The 14,301-nt window shown below is 42.7% G+C and overlaps 1 protein-coding gene across 2 annotated transcripts in view; it reads right to left on the reverse strand.

The window, feature by feature from the left end:
• TBCE (tubulin folding cofactor E) overlaps window positions 1-13,924 on the reverse strand; it is a 49,051-nt gene extending 35,127 nt beyond the window's left edge. Inside the window, exons 1-3 of one of the 2 annotated variants that reach the window (XM_067535754.1) lie at window positions 13,837-13,924; window positions 12,215-12,351; window positions 10,644-10,728 (exon numbers count right to left, since the gene is read on the reverse strand). In XM_067535754.1, the coding sequence (XP_067391855.1) occupies window positions 10,644-10,728; window positions 12,215-12,314 (185 nt within the window). In that variant the 5' untranslated portion in view covers window positions 12,315-12,351; window positions 13,837-13,924. Of the gene's footprint in view, window positions 1-10,643; window positions 10,729-12,214; window positions 12,352-13,836 lie in introns of those variants that run through there. The other variant, XM_067535755.1, reaches the window with a different exon arrangement.
• Between the last annotated feature and the right edge of the window lie 377 nt (window positions 13,925-14,301).

Here is a 14,301-nt window from a genome sequence, read left to right on the forward strand (position 1 = left end):
GGGTGGTCTACATCTGGTATCTGGACTGCAAGACTGGGCCAGCAAGAAGGAGGGATCCGAATTGGAGAAGCCCTCAGATTCGGAGGATAGGTCGGGCAATGGAGGAGCTGACAGTCTGAGGCGGGTGGAAGGTGTGTGCCTCTCTGGGATGAGTAGCAGGGGTACATCCACCAGAGAATGCAGGATTGGGGTGTCCAGGGGACACAAAGGCAGTGGAAAACCTGGGAAAGGCAGCATTAGCTCCAGCTGGCCGGATGTACAGGGGACTGCATGCAGCAGACTGGAGGATCCTGACAGTGCCAACAGCACAAGCAGTGGAAGTGGCAATGCAAGCACTGTGACCACAGGTGGTGCTTCTACTTGTGCTCCATCTTGGACTTCTTGGGAGGCAAAGCAACTGGGTCAACATGCAACTTCTCACCCGACCTGGCCCTGTGAGGCAACACTGAGTTTAGGGGCAGCCCCAGACTGGGATCCATCCATGTGTTCATGGATGTGCTTCTTTTGCTCATAGCATGGCTTGTGAGGCTGCAGCAGTACCAACAAATCCACTGCCTGGGAGGAAGATGGAGGGGCGCTCACCGGCGGGGATGGATGCTGTTCTGTTGGATCCGCTGGTCCTGAATCCGACTGCACATGTGGTCACATAGCCTCTTCCATGAAGAACTTGTGGAGAAAGTTCCCTGGCTTCCCGCTCCAGGATGAGAACGAACGGTAAATGGAGCAGCGAGTAACGACATGGGCTTCACTGATACAGTAGAGGCACCACTGGTGCTCATTGCTCACAGAGAAGGACTGAGGGCGAATCATAGTTTTGGAAGCTGACTTGCTGGGGCACAATCCCAGCGGGGAATTCTCCCCAACGCAGGAAGAAGTCTGAAAGGGAATCTAACTAACTACAATACCAACACACTACAAAAACAAGAAAAACAATATCCACAACTATGTACAAGAAAGGCAGAACGGACAAAAACCTCTCTCAGCTAAGCTAAGAATCGAAGGAACAGGGGTCCCGACTGTGGCTATGCAGTGGTCAGAGGGAACTAGAGTGGCGTCGACCCACACGGCTTCTTAATACCTTGGCTGCGGACCAGAGGAAGATGCACATGCGAGTCAATGGACACTACTGCACAATTGTTCTGGCTCTGGCACATGGCATCCATGTACAATTATGTTTGGAATCCATATAGGGACCATCACTCGAAGAACAGAGCAGCATGTCAGCCAGGAGAAAGCAGCAGAGGGCAAGTTGTGGAAGCAATGTCACAGGGTGGATGGGAGGAAAGGAAGATCAGCTGGAAGAAAGGTGGAGAACACAGCAGGAAATAAATGAGCAGTTAGGATGTCAGAGGGGAAGCAGACAGAAAATTTGCATTTTTTGGTGGGGAGGTAGCTGGGAGGGAGTAACAAGTGATGTAAACAAAGACTTTGTTGTCAACATAATGGCATGTCAAAGTGAAAGGGTTAATCAGCCAATCTGAACACAGCAAAAAAACTTCTACAAAATTCAAGACACACAGTTTTCCAATATAACTACTCCGGGTGCTTTTGCAATCATGTCGTGTGTACTGACATTATGATCTTGAGAAATTATGGGGCTACCAAGAGGAGGGGAAATAGTTTGGGCATCATGCATCCACATTTTCAGTTCCAAGTTACAAACCTTCCCTAATGACAAATTTAGTACTGGCAGTAGGTGTGAGTCCATTTTATTCACAAATGTTCTAAATACTTTTCCAAGTACTGTCTTATTCTGTGGAGGTATCTGGATAACAACAGTATATCTTGTTTATTTGAAAACTACTTCTAAACTGGTTTTGTAAAACATACAACAGTGAATTACAGATTACAGTGGTTTCAAAAGATGCATCAAAAATACTTTCATATAATATATAATCCCCTGCTTAACTAGCTAATTTCACTGATTTTAAATTAATCTTTCAGCTCCTCCAATTCCATCCTTAGACCCTCCCTAATGTGGCTTGTGCCCCTTTCACCCCATTGAAACTGTTCTAGCTGAAGTCTCTAGTGACCTCTTCCTAGCCAAATTTCAGAACTAGTACTCCATCCTCCCCCTCCTCAACAAATCAGCTGCCTTAGACACCATCAACTATGCTCCTCTTCTTGAAATCTTGACCACCCTTGGCTTTCATGACCCTGTTCTCTCCTGGTTCTCCTCCTGTCTAACTGCTTCTTTAACTTGCCCTTTAGAGGATCTTCCTCATCCACTCACCAACTGTCTGTGGAGATTCCACAGGGCTCTGCTCTTGGTCCCCTTCTTCTCTCGCTACACCTTATTAGCCAGTAATCTTATCCACAAAAACAAATTTAACTACCAACTTTATGCTGACCACTCACAGTTCTTCCTCTGTTCCAGATCTGCCTCCATCTGTCCAAATTAAAATCTTGGCCTGTCTGTAGATGTCTAGCCATCAGCTCAAGCTCAACATGGCTTAGACAGCTCAATCTCCCCAACCACATCCTTTTTCCATCATTGTAGACAACACCATCATCCCACTTGGCACTCAGATCTGTAACCCTGGACCTCTCTCTAGGTCCTCACATTCACGCTAGGTCTCCATCTTGCAGATTCTTTTTGCATAACATCTCTAGGATATGGTCTTTCCTATCCATCCACATCCCTGGAACTCTTGTCCAGACTCTCATCTCACATCCTGATTACTGCAACATCCTTCTCTCTGGCCTTGCCACATGAAATCTTGTTTTGCTCATATCCATTCAGAATGCTGCTGGCAAGATCATTTTCCTAGCCAGTCACTTTGGATATGTCACTCCTCTTTTTGCATCCCCCTTCTCTACTGAATGAAACATAAGTTACTTGTTCTCATTTCAAGGCCCTTCACAGCATGTTTCCCACTCACTATCAAGATGCTGAGTCTCTTCTCTGATCAGCCCATGATATCAGCTTCCATGGTCTACTTGTTAAATTTTCAAACAAGCAACTTCAAATCTTTTTCCCATGCTGCCCCTCCTGCTTCGGAGAAGCTCCCCATAAACACTTGCAAAACTAATTATCTTCCTTCAAATCTCTTCTTAAGAATCTCCTTTGCTGTGACACCTACAACAAAAATCTGACAAAGGTTAGGCTGCTGGTGTGTTGAGGCCACAGCCTATTACATTAACCAGCACTGTTTCATTGTTTCCTTGTACTCCCCATTCATATATATCTCGTCTCTTGTTTTATCCTGAGATTGGAAGCTCTTTGGGGCAGGGACTGTCTTGTCATTCTGTATTTATACAGCGTCTAGCACAATGGGGTCCTGGACTATGACCAGGGCTCCCAGACGCTACACCACCACATTACATCAATTACAGTGACTGGCAGAAATGCCAAGCAAATTACTGAAGTACAACACAAGCCCAATTAACCCAAGCTCAGTTATACTTCCCCATCACCCCCCCGGTTGTACTATGCTGTTTAATTCACTTGGTCTCTACATCCTGGGACAGGCCAACTGTACTACAGGTTCCCATCCCTAAGCACAAGGAAGAATAGAGCACAGAAAAGCATAGAGGTGCAGACTGAATTATGGGTTCCCATCCCCAAAGCAAATCAACAAGGAGACCAGGATGTTTTGTCCTTTCCTTTTTAAATATTTTATTAAAGATTTATTTACCATATGTTTATAAATAAAATAAAAAAGTTTAGAGAAACAGTGTTTTGACAAAATCTACAGAGAAATTTCATTTGATGTAAACAATGGGTGAAGAACTTTATTTTGGTCCAAGAGTAATTATTTGGTCCAAGGAATGGGAGAGAACAAAACAAGTTTGGTCACAGTGAAATGCAGGTAACATGTTACAGGACCAACAATGAAAGAATCCGGCATGAAATTAGCCACATCTCCATCAGTTTGCAGATTCAATGAGCTATACAGATTTGAATTTGGTTGGCAACCAGTAGCATATGTTCAATATTTGATTTTGAGTTAGAGGAGTACAGAAGTAGTAGATTCAGGCATGTGAATGGCCCCAACAGCAGGTTCAGTTTAACAGGACATTTGAGTCAAATAACTTAACAGGGAGGGGCGCGCAGGGAGAGAGAGAAGGGCTGGGAGTGGATGGGATGGAAAGGGAGGATAATGAAATGGAGGATTCATTCTTAACTGAGTCTGAAACATATACAAAGCTAGGGAATGTCTATACACCAAATTAGTGTGCAGCAAGCCGGGGTGTAAATCTACAGTGATCCACACCTAACTATTTGCAAGGACCCTACTGCGGCGCACTGGAAGTCCCCTAGTGTATTATGATCTGCTGCTGCTTGAAACAGCAGTAGACAATTTAAAGCAGCAGCAGGTCATTGCACACTAGGGAGCTTTTAGTGCACAGCAACAGGGTCCTCACAGACAGTTAGAGTGCAACACACCTGGAGCGCTGTAAATTTACACTCCAGCTTGCTGCACACTAACTTTGTTTAGACAAACTGTCATGCAGCTATCAGAAAAGGTTACTCCAAACTTTTTCTTCCACCCTCAGCTGTTACTTGTACCATGAAATAATTCTGGGGAAAGATGTTCAATTTTAATAAGTTCACTGCTGTTTGTAAGAATACCTAATAGAAAATAAAGTCTCGATTCCTTAAAAGGGTGGGGTCAGTAACGATGAGAAGGGGAGAACCTGAATAGCAAAGAGCTAAATTTTATGTTTCTTTCAATCACAAGCCAGAGCAGGCTGAAAGTATTTTGTACATCAGGAAACCATCTGGCCATCTCTGGCAAGGTAGGGTAAATAAAACAGATGTATGACACTGTAGGTCCAGTCAACCACACAACCAAGATGGTATGAATTTTGTGAGAGCCTTAAGTTTTCTTTTTCTTAGCCAGATGATATCAGATAAGTTCATTTAAGTAATGGAAGGTCTCAGCAGAAATCTTTAAAGGAAACATACCTACAAGTTAGTAGAGTCTACATCCATTTTCAGGCTTTCAGTTTTACCCATAAAGCACACAGAAACAGATCTCCAGAAAAAATTCAAGATCACATATAAATTGGTACATTTAAGAGTTATAAATCTATATATCATTCAAGTTAACTAAAAGTCACTTTACAGTTCAGCTGGGCAGACCTTTCAATTTAGTTTTAGTGTATTTATTCATATTTTGAATGTGCTAAATGCATCAATACATTTAGATTATTTTAAAGTTATTTTTCTCATCATTTTAATTCACTTTTAAAACAGGAATGATTGTAGCCCCATACTGTGTAATTCATTTCTATTACAAGGCTGTTGCTTTTGCATTTACAACACTATACATAACTGCAATATTCTCCAGGGAAGCTTTTTTGGATATTGCAGGTAGTGAAACTTTTATTCACCATTATAAAAACTAAAAGTTCACAAAAATGCCACTAACGTGTGTGTTGTCATTTCCAACAAATCCTGCTTTGCCCCGTATGCATGGTATCAGTAAATTTTGAAATACTGATGTAGTGTTCCCTATCTCCGACATCATTTTAATTGGCTTTAACTTTTTAATTAAAACAACACAATAAATTACTTGGAGCGCTCATTGTACTTATGAGACATACAAACTTAGAATATAATCCTACACTTACACTACCAGAAAGACTGCTTACAGCTATGAATAGTCTCTGTGAACAATTATTCATACAGACTTTTGCAGGACTTGGTAATAGAAAACTTGTTGTCATAGAAAAAGATGTTAAAATAATATTTTGGAATGGCCTTACAGGTTAAAAAAAGAGAAGACAAAGGTGTTCCCCTTAAGTTAACTTAAACAGGTTCTGCTTATCTCTTATTTTTGCTGCATTTGTTCTTGGTACACCTGTAACCCTAAAATCCAACAGGCAAAGAGTGGACAAACAGGTTTCTGCCACACAAAGGATGCATACACACCAGTCTGCCTTGGTTGACAAGTAGATTTAAGCATTGTAGGCCAATACAATGGAAGGCTTGTTTGCATATGAAATCAGCACACCACAAAATGAAAGGGGGGGGAATGGGCGCGCTGGCGGCAGGCGCATCCTGACTCAGGGGACCAACAATGAATTTGGGGAATATAAGGAGAAGGCAAAAGGACACCTCTTTATTCTGCACCTGAGGAAGAAACAGGGCAGTGTGATAATGTTAATGAAAACAAGATCCCACTCTGTTCTGACTGAAAGCATTGTTAAGAATTTAAGTGAGATAAGACTGCTTTTAGACTGATGATTAGTCTGTTAAAGTTAAGTTTAGTCTCTAGAAAGCATGTACTGGTTTTGTTTGATATGCAACCTTTCTGTTTCCATTATCCCTGCTCACTAACTCTTAAATCTTAATCTTTGATGATAAAACTTATGATTGTTTTCTCTATAACTACATCTCAGTGCTGTGATGTTATATAGGAGCTGATCCTCAGTTGAGCCAAACAAGCTGACGTATAGTCTGTTCTTTTGGGGACAGCACAGTTATTACTGTGAGTGTTCAGTGGATAACATGCTATAAGGAGATGCATCAAAGAGATTTGGGGATTGGAGTACACCTATTGTTAACCTGCAAGGCAAAGTGAAGGCTGGCATAAGACCAGAGGAGTGTGTTTTAGTGGCTGAAGGGCTGGCTGTCTCAGGGAGCTGACACCCAGCTACCACAAAAAAGACTCCCTTTCACCGGAGACAGGGGATAAACAAGGCAACTCGTAGTCCTGGACACCCCAAGAAACATCAACACCCCCCTCACTTTTGCAGAGAAACTGGGAATTCTGCAGAGAAAAGTTCTCAGGAAGTTAGGGAGGTAGTTGCTGAATACAGTGCTAATTATAGATTTAAACAGCCACCACATATCCCCCTACCCTACATTCTGGAAACTTGCATTTTAACATTTAGGAAGAAGTATCAATTTATTAAGACTTTTCCAAAAGACATGAGGAAAGGGGGGAAGAAATTGCTTTCTGATACAAGAATAGGGAATTTAATATTAACACTGTCAATTCAGATAGATTACAGTTTTTAACATAAATACACCTATATCTGTGTAACAGACACAATCTAAACTCAAAATGGATCAGTACAGGGAATGCTTCAAAGTTGTCAATCAAGGCCGATTAACCAGGATCAATTTTCCACTCTACTATTCTCCAGAAAGATCTTCCCAAGTTACAGAAACAATGGTTTGAGGAAGAGAAGTGAAAGCCTCATCTCCAATTTAAACACTCTGCACTGATGAGTGGAAAATATTATTACAGGAGAAACACTAATTAAAGCACAGTTCTGAAAAGAGGTACACTGAACATAACAGATTTAAATAATGCATAGATTAAAATAATTTTCTATTTGATAGCCAAAGATGTGCAGTTTCTCCCTTCTATCATATTCTCTCAAAATATTTCCTTTTCTAGAATCACACTATCTGCATCATCTTTGGGTATGTTTATACTCCAAAAAGTAAAAAATTATTATGCACAACTTTGTCAGTTGCCTATTCAGGCTGGACTCCTATGCTAGGTGCCTGTCCCCTTGCAGAAAGATACATACACCCCACATACTTGTATTATGTCTCTCTCAACGCGGAGTGCAGCTAATTACATCTTGGAAACAAAGGATCCTGTTATTCCTTTCTTTTTCAACTGAATTCAAAGCATTGGGCCACTTTTATTACTAATGACATTATTTAAGAAGGTTGGCAGTTCTGGGATCTGAACTGGAATTCTTCAGCTAACAGGAGTTTAGTAATATGTGATTCTTTTTCTTCCATTAAGAATGTCATCATCTTCCTTAAGCCTAATTTTAATATTAGTTACTATTATTAGATATAGGGCAAAAGAGTATCCATCTCTCAGAGTTCTACATTTTCCCCCTTTTCCTTTCCTAAAGAATAGGCTTAGCTTTATCACCTCATTTTCTGATAATGAAGCCTCTAGGGGTTGTATGCCAGATAAGTCCTGAATTTTAGAACCTACAGGCTGAAAGCTGTGGTTTACATTAGCAAGTGGGATCCACCCCCTTCTATTTCTGCCTCTTTGAGCTGGGTAAATAATAGCTATTTTTAAATCCTTCTGAGGAACATTAGCTTGTTTTTCATTTGAGTCATTAAAATAATGGGTAAACTCCTCTACTGCTTCAAGCTGAGGATGAACTGCTGTCCCTCATTAAGAATCCAGAGCACCAGGTTTCCTGTAGCAGGGACAGCAAATTCTTTAGACAATCTCGTAGTGCTACTGAAATCTTGATATAACTGTAGGCATCACCCTTCACCTTGACCATTTGAGTCCAACTGCTCTTTTGCACATGTGACTCGGGAGTAAACTAGATCCAGTTTCTTTCTCAAGAAAAACAAATATATTTCATCTCACGCAATGCTGTTTCCTATAGGACACCCTACAACTGTGTCTATACCATACCATACCATAACACCATTGTAACGAAAGACAGTGGCAAGACTCCCTTCCCATCTAGTCAAAGATGGATGATCATATCCCCCATGCCAGACCTGGCTGCAGCCTACAAGTTGAGAACACATATCTGGGAGGTTCTCTTGAGAACTGCTACATATTGTGCTTGTGAAGGGAGAACAAAGTGTCTCAAATAATATGTTTCTCCTGTTACAAGAGTCAACTGGCAGTACCTGCCTTATTCTTTCACTCATTTTTGAGAAGGAAACCCTTATCATGAAGTTCTCGCATTGGTTGTGTGTTGGAAGAGAAATTACAAACTTTTCCTGATTTAAACTGGATGCATCACTCCAAACCAAAAGCTCATCATCTACAGATGTCAAGAAGTTTCAGTTTATAAAAATCAACTGGAATGAGCAGATGACCATTCAGATTTGTTATGGGGATGGCAGTCTGCTTACTTCATACGTCAAATACAAGCAAAGTTTCCACTGCAAAACCATAGATGGTATTTAAGTTAACTTGTACAAGATGACAAAAATAGGAAACATTACTTGGCCAGATCAGTCATTTCCAATGGTAAAACACAAGACTAAAATTAAAATAAATTCACAGAAAAAATAAAAAACTGAAAAGAAAAAACTGCCCTTCCACTCTAAATATTTATTGTAATATGTTTGATTATTTAGGTTGACAAAAAATTGTTCCTCTTTAAAAAAAATTTTTTGTTAACCAAAATTTAATACTTAGCATTGACAATAGATTAACTAACCTGTAGCAATTATTGAGAACCTTAGGAGGCAAGAGGGTTACAAGGGAGGAAGAGATTCCCTGATCCTTTCTCTTAACTCTTATCTGGAGATCTCAAAAGACTTCAGTCCACTGGGGATAGGCAAATTCTGGCTTTCCACAGGGAAATGGAAAATTTGTGGTGACAATCCATTTCTTCTAACATTAATCACTTCCATGACAATAAAAAGAGGTCTTCTATGCAGAACTCTTATTACAGAAGTACATTATTATTACACCAAGAGTTCAGCATAATTTTTTTTTTTTTTTAATTTCTACCAGAATTTTTGTTTTGTTTTGATTAAGGCAATTTTTTAATCAATGTCAGAGACCTACAAATCAGGAAATAAGTTTTAAAGTTCACATAAAAATATTAACTTGTGCTTAATATATGTTATGTACTTAAGAGTATAATTTTTACCCCTGTAACCTAAAATACTCAATATGTACAATGTGAGCAACTTAACATTGCTATGAGAACCTTGCCATCTGCAATTCTTGACTTGGGATTGTTTTTATAACCTTACTGTTACATCAATGTAGGTATTATATGCATCAGCATAAGTTTTTGTAAGTGTTCCTGATTTGATTCAGACTGGAGAAATTGTACAAGGATAAGAACATGTCTTTCTGAAGGGTTTTTCTTGGGAGCACAGAAAAGTAAAACATCCACAAGTTTTTCCCCTTTTTCTAACCATACACAATTACAAAATACTAAAAGTATTTTAAATACAATAAGGTAATTTTAACAATGTCAGGCAAAAATAGCAACATCAAAAAAGAATTAAACAAGGAAAGAATAAAAGCATACTGATATTAAACAAGTAGAAGTCAAAGATACTATGCTTGCTTTCACCAGGCTTCATTAACATTAAAAATATGCATTCCAATATGGTCAATTAAATGCATCACAACAAATATCTTCTCCCTCAAAACAAGGACAAAGAAACAGAAATAAGGTAATATTTAGTATACCCCATTAACAATATGAATATGTGAATAATTTTAAATCTGAATTCTAGCCATATTCAAGTCAGTAAATGAAGACTAAATACAACCACAGAATTACGTAAGGAGTCAGCAGAACACGACTTCCCTGCTACACTACTATAGGACCTAACCCCCTTCTACTCATTCCAGAACACAGATTGGCCAAAGAACATCTGCGATAGTGCCCAGAAGTCAAACCTTGTAAATGCACAAGAACTTCCAGGCAAGCAGCTCAGTATTAGCTGCTATGGGCTAGATCCTGCAACTGGATCCACATAGGTGCAGGGTGCCTCTGAGTGGAGCCAGCTGTAGGATCTAGTCTTTGAGATTTAATGCAACATACATAGCTATCCATGGCCCTCGGAATGGCCCTAAATACTGAAAGGCAGAACTCTTGAGTATTTTGCTAATATTCACCATTTATACTGTTCCTGGGTATGGTCAGTGTTTCTCTCCCTCTTCCCCCTTTGTGGTCTTGGTCAAACATGTAATCTTTTTAAAAAGATAACTTACCTGCATTTAAAATACTGTATTCCTTCATGGCTGCCGTTATGCTTTCCTCTTTGAGGATTGTCCCATTCTACTCCAAGCCAAACTCCTTAAAATAACAATCAATTAAAAATATAAAATTTTAGAGTTCAGACATTTTCTGCCTGGTACATTTGATTAATTATGGGCATACAGTAGTTTCTCTATACAGAAAGGTTGTAACCAATTTCCAATATAAAGACTTACTTACAAGCCCATCTATAACTTGGCATTCAAAAATTGGTTTGGCCTGAAAGTTGCCACACTTGCTTTGAAGGCAATGAAAAACGTTTCTTCCTTCTAGTTCTCAAAATGTATTATTAGTATTTTTAACAAAAATTGTATTTTGAATGAGATTGTTAATGTGGAACTGTTAAAGGAATGCCTCAGAAAGCCTCAAGTGTCTGGAGAGAGAAAACAGGAACAAGGAAAGGGGTCCAGGGCTATGCAGATTCCTACAGAAGGGTAGGAGAGGGACTATGTTAGACTTTCCCTGAAAGCAAGGCCATAAATCAGGAGGGCCGATACCACCACAGAGAAAATCCTCAAACTTTACAAGTACCAGGAAAGTTACACACTTATTCCCTCTCTCCTGGGCTAAAGAGTTACATAATCAGAAAGCATCCTCAAAACTAAAAGTAATGTCAAAAAATATTTTGCTTAGGAAATCATATATCCCAACTGTGTATAAAGCACTAATACATAGAAAGCATTCTGGAGACACCACACACTTTTGTTGTTTGTGTAGGTAATGAGAACACCAAGAAAACTAATTTTAATGTATGAGTTTGTTGCAAGATATTCACCCTAGGCCATCTTTTGTCCTCTCCTTTCAGCATTCCCTGGCTACCCAGCCACTGCATATTTTCCAGAGAGTAATGGGCCTGTTATGGGGCTCTCTCTGTAGGGTTGCTATATGTGCCAGATAGCATTTCTCCATGTCAGAAGGTGTGGGGGAGCAAGAGCTCCTGCAGTATTGTGACATTCCATTTAGGATAAAAAGGCCAGTCCACATAAAGGGGTCACTATGCTAAGAATAAGATTCTTTGCTACATGGGCAAGGCTTTTGGTGACTGGAATCAGTTTTTCCCCTTCCTAAAATACTGTTAGGACTTCATCACATCATCAGTTACATTAAAAATAGTTCCATTTTTAGAGCCCTGCACAGATACAAAATTTGCATTCACGTCCAATCTGTGAGTCACAAAAACAATCCACAGATATAAAGCAGATATCCGCAGATTTGCAGGGTTTAAGATATAAAATTTGGGTCCGCATCCATCCGCGATTCGTAAAAATGGTACGCAGATATCTGTGAATTTGCAGGGCTCTATCCATTTTACTTCAGATATTAGGAAAGCACTGGAAGTTTTAATACTAATGGGGCTATACTGAAGCTAACTGTATTTTGCAAAGCTACCACAGCCACACAGCAAAGTAGGCTAATCTGCGTCAATTAGTAAAAAAAAAAAACTGGACTGATAGCAAATGGCAGTATGATCTGCGGCTAGTAGCTTCTCACACAAAAGTTAACTTTTACTCTTACAAAACTTTACCTGTTGTGGGAGGAATGCTACCAGCATACTTCACAGTTGCATATTCTGTATCACACAGAATTCTTCGACCAAGCACATCAGAAGGCACAGTACTAGTCATTGTGAGAAAGCTGGAGTCCAAGCACTTATTTAAAGATCTGGGGAAAGGGAAGCAACATTCTTGACAAACACATTCAAGTGCTTTTAAGTTAAAATTCCTGGTTTTGTTTCTCATTGACCACAATTTCCTCTTACAGACAAGAAAACAGTTTTTCCTCCATCAAGGTAATATCTTTCAGTCTGGCAAATGCTGATTTCCCCTCCATCTCACTCTGATTTTTCTGTGATTGTTGCTGGAATAACTAGGGAAGTGACACATCACTCAGCAAGTTTTTCTTATTGTGGTCTGTGATTAAAAAATGTCTATCTTCTAGTTCTACTTTTCTGATAACCATCATAAGGAGTTTCACGCCTCCAGTAATACAGAAAACTCCACCTAGTTCTTAAGATTGACCCTCTAGTTCGGTGGTTTTCAACCTAGAGGTCTGCAGCCTATGTCTAACGGGTCGGCGAAAGGTTGCTGTTATCATAGAACAGTAGTTATAAACGTGGGGCCCGCAGACTATGACTACGATTTCCAAGGGGGTCCACACCTCCAGTCAAAATTTTTAAGAGTCCACAAACTAAATAAGGTTGAAAATCACTGCTCTAATCCACCTGTGGACCATCTCAAAGATTCTGCTTTGCTGTGCATGCCCCCCCTTCAGAAGGCTCCTGGCTAGTCAGTGCCGTTCAAGAGCCTGAAACAATAACTCCTGATTCAGTGGGGGATCAGATACACCACCCCCGTACCGGGGTTAGGCACAGCAAACCGGACCAGGGTGTTCTGACAATGAAACTCTCCAGAAGTTTAACCCGCTCTAGCGATGGTCACGCGGGGGGGGGGGGGGGCCAATCTATATCGGGGGGGGGGGGGGGGGCTAGAAAAGCTTTCCCTGCTCGGCGGGAGCTTGAACCCGAAGCAGCCTTCCTCCCTAGTGTCCAAACCCAAACAAGGGCGGGCTTTGCAAGTGGACGAAGCGGGCCCGCCGTGGCGCCGCCCTCTTTGGGAGGGAAGGACACTGCCCGGCCAGCCAGCGGCGGCCCGCTAAGCTGCAGCAATGAGGCACTCCTCGATGGGGGTGGGGCGGTGGTGACCCCCTGTCCCCGCGTGGAGGCAGGGCTAGGACCACGATACGCGGGGCGGGGCGGGGCGGGGCGAGCTTCAGTCCCGCGCTCAGCGCGCGCCTGAGACAGTCCGGCGCCAGGGGCCTTCGCGCCGCGCGCTCGTCGGCTGCACGCGGCATCGGCATCACCCTCCGCGTGAGCTGCGCGCGCCGCCCGAGCGCAGCGGGGAGGGGGAACCGGCGCGAAACAGGCCGCGCGGAAGGGGTTGGGGGCGGGGCAGAGCGGGGGGGGGGGGGGGGGGGGCGGGGGAAAAGGGGCGCGCGCGTCGGTCCGCGGCCACTCGCCTAGGGGCTCGGGAGGCCTAGAGCTCCCCATGGCAGCCGGGCCGGGCGGTGGCCAGAGAGTGCGTGGGCCCGGCTTCAGGGGCTCGCTCGCTCGCTCCCTCCCTCCCTCCCACTGGCGGCTGTGACTGGTACCCGAGCTAGTCCGCTCCCGCGGCGCCACCGCCTGCTCCCTGGCCCTGGCCCCGCCCCCCAGCTGCCTGGAACGACCGCTCCCCGAGCGAGCTCCGCGCTTCTTCCTCCACCAACGGGCAGAGGCCGAAGGCCCGCCCCGCCCCACGCTACCTTCCCATTGGATGGAATCGCGTAGGGCCCGCCCTGCCCGCGCGCCCTTGGTCGCCCCAGCGGAAACACCAAAACCCTCCCACCCCGTCATATGGTCACAGTGAGTCCGCGCCGCAGGGGCTCCTGGGTAACAGTTCTTCAGTCCTTCACCGGTCGCCACGAACTTCCCGGACCACAAATCCCATGATGCATCTCGGGCGGCGGGGCTCGAGAGAAAGGTGCGTGAACAGCTCGTTCCTGATTGGCTGTTGGTTGTGGCGCGTTTCCTGATTGGGGAGATAGTTCCACGCACGCCGCGTTCTCCCCGCGGCTGCG

The sequence above is a fragment of the Emydura macquarii genome, unplaced genomic scaffold, assembly GCF_026122565.2.
Source record: "Emydura macquarii macquarii isolate MOO-44397 ecotype Brisbane River unplaced genomic scaffold, CSIRO-AGI_Emac_v2 contig_3517, whole genome shotgun sequence".
NCBI lineage: Eukaryota > Metazoa > Chordata > Testudines > Chelidae > Emydura > Emydura macquarii.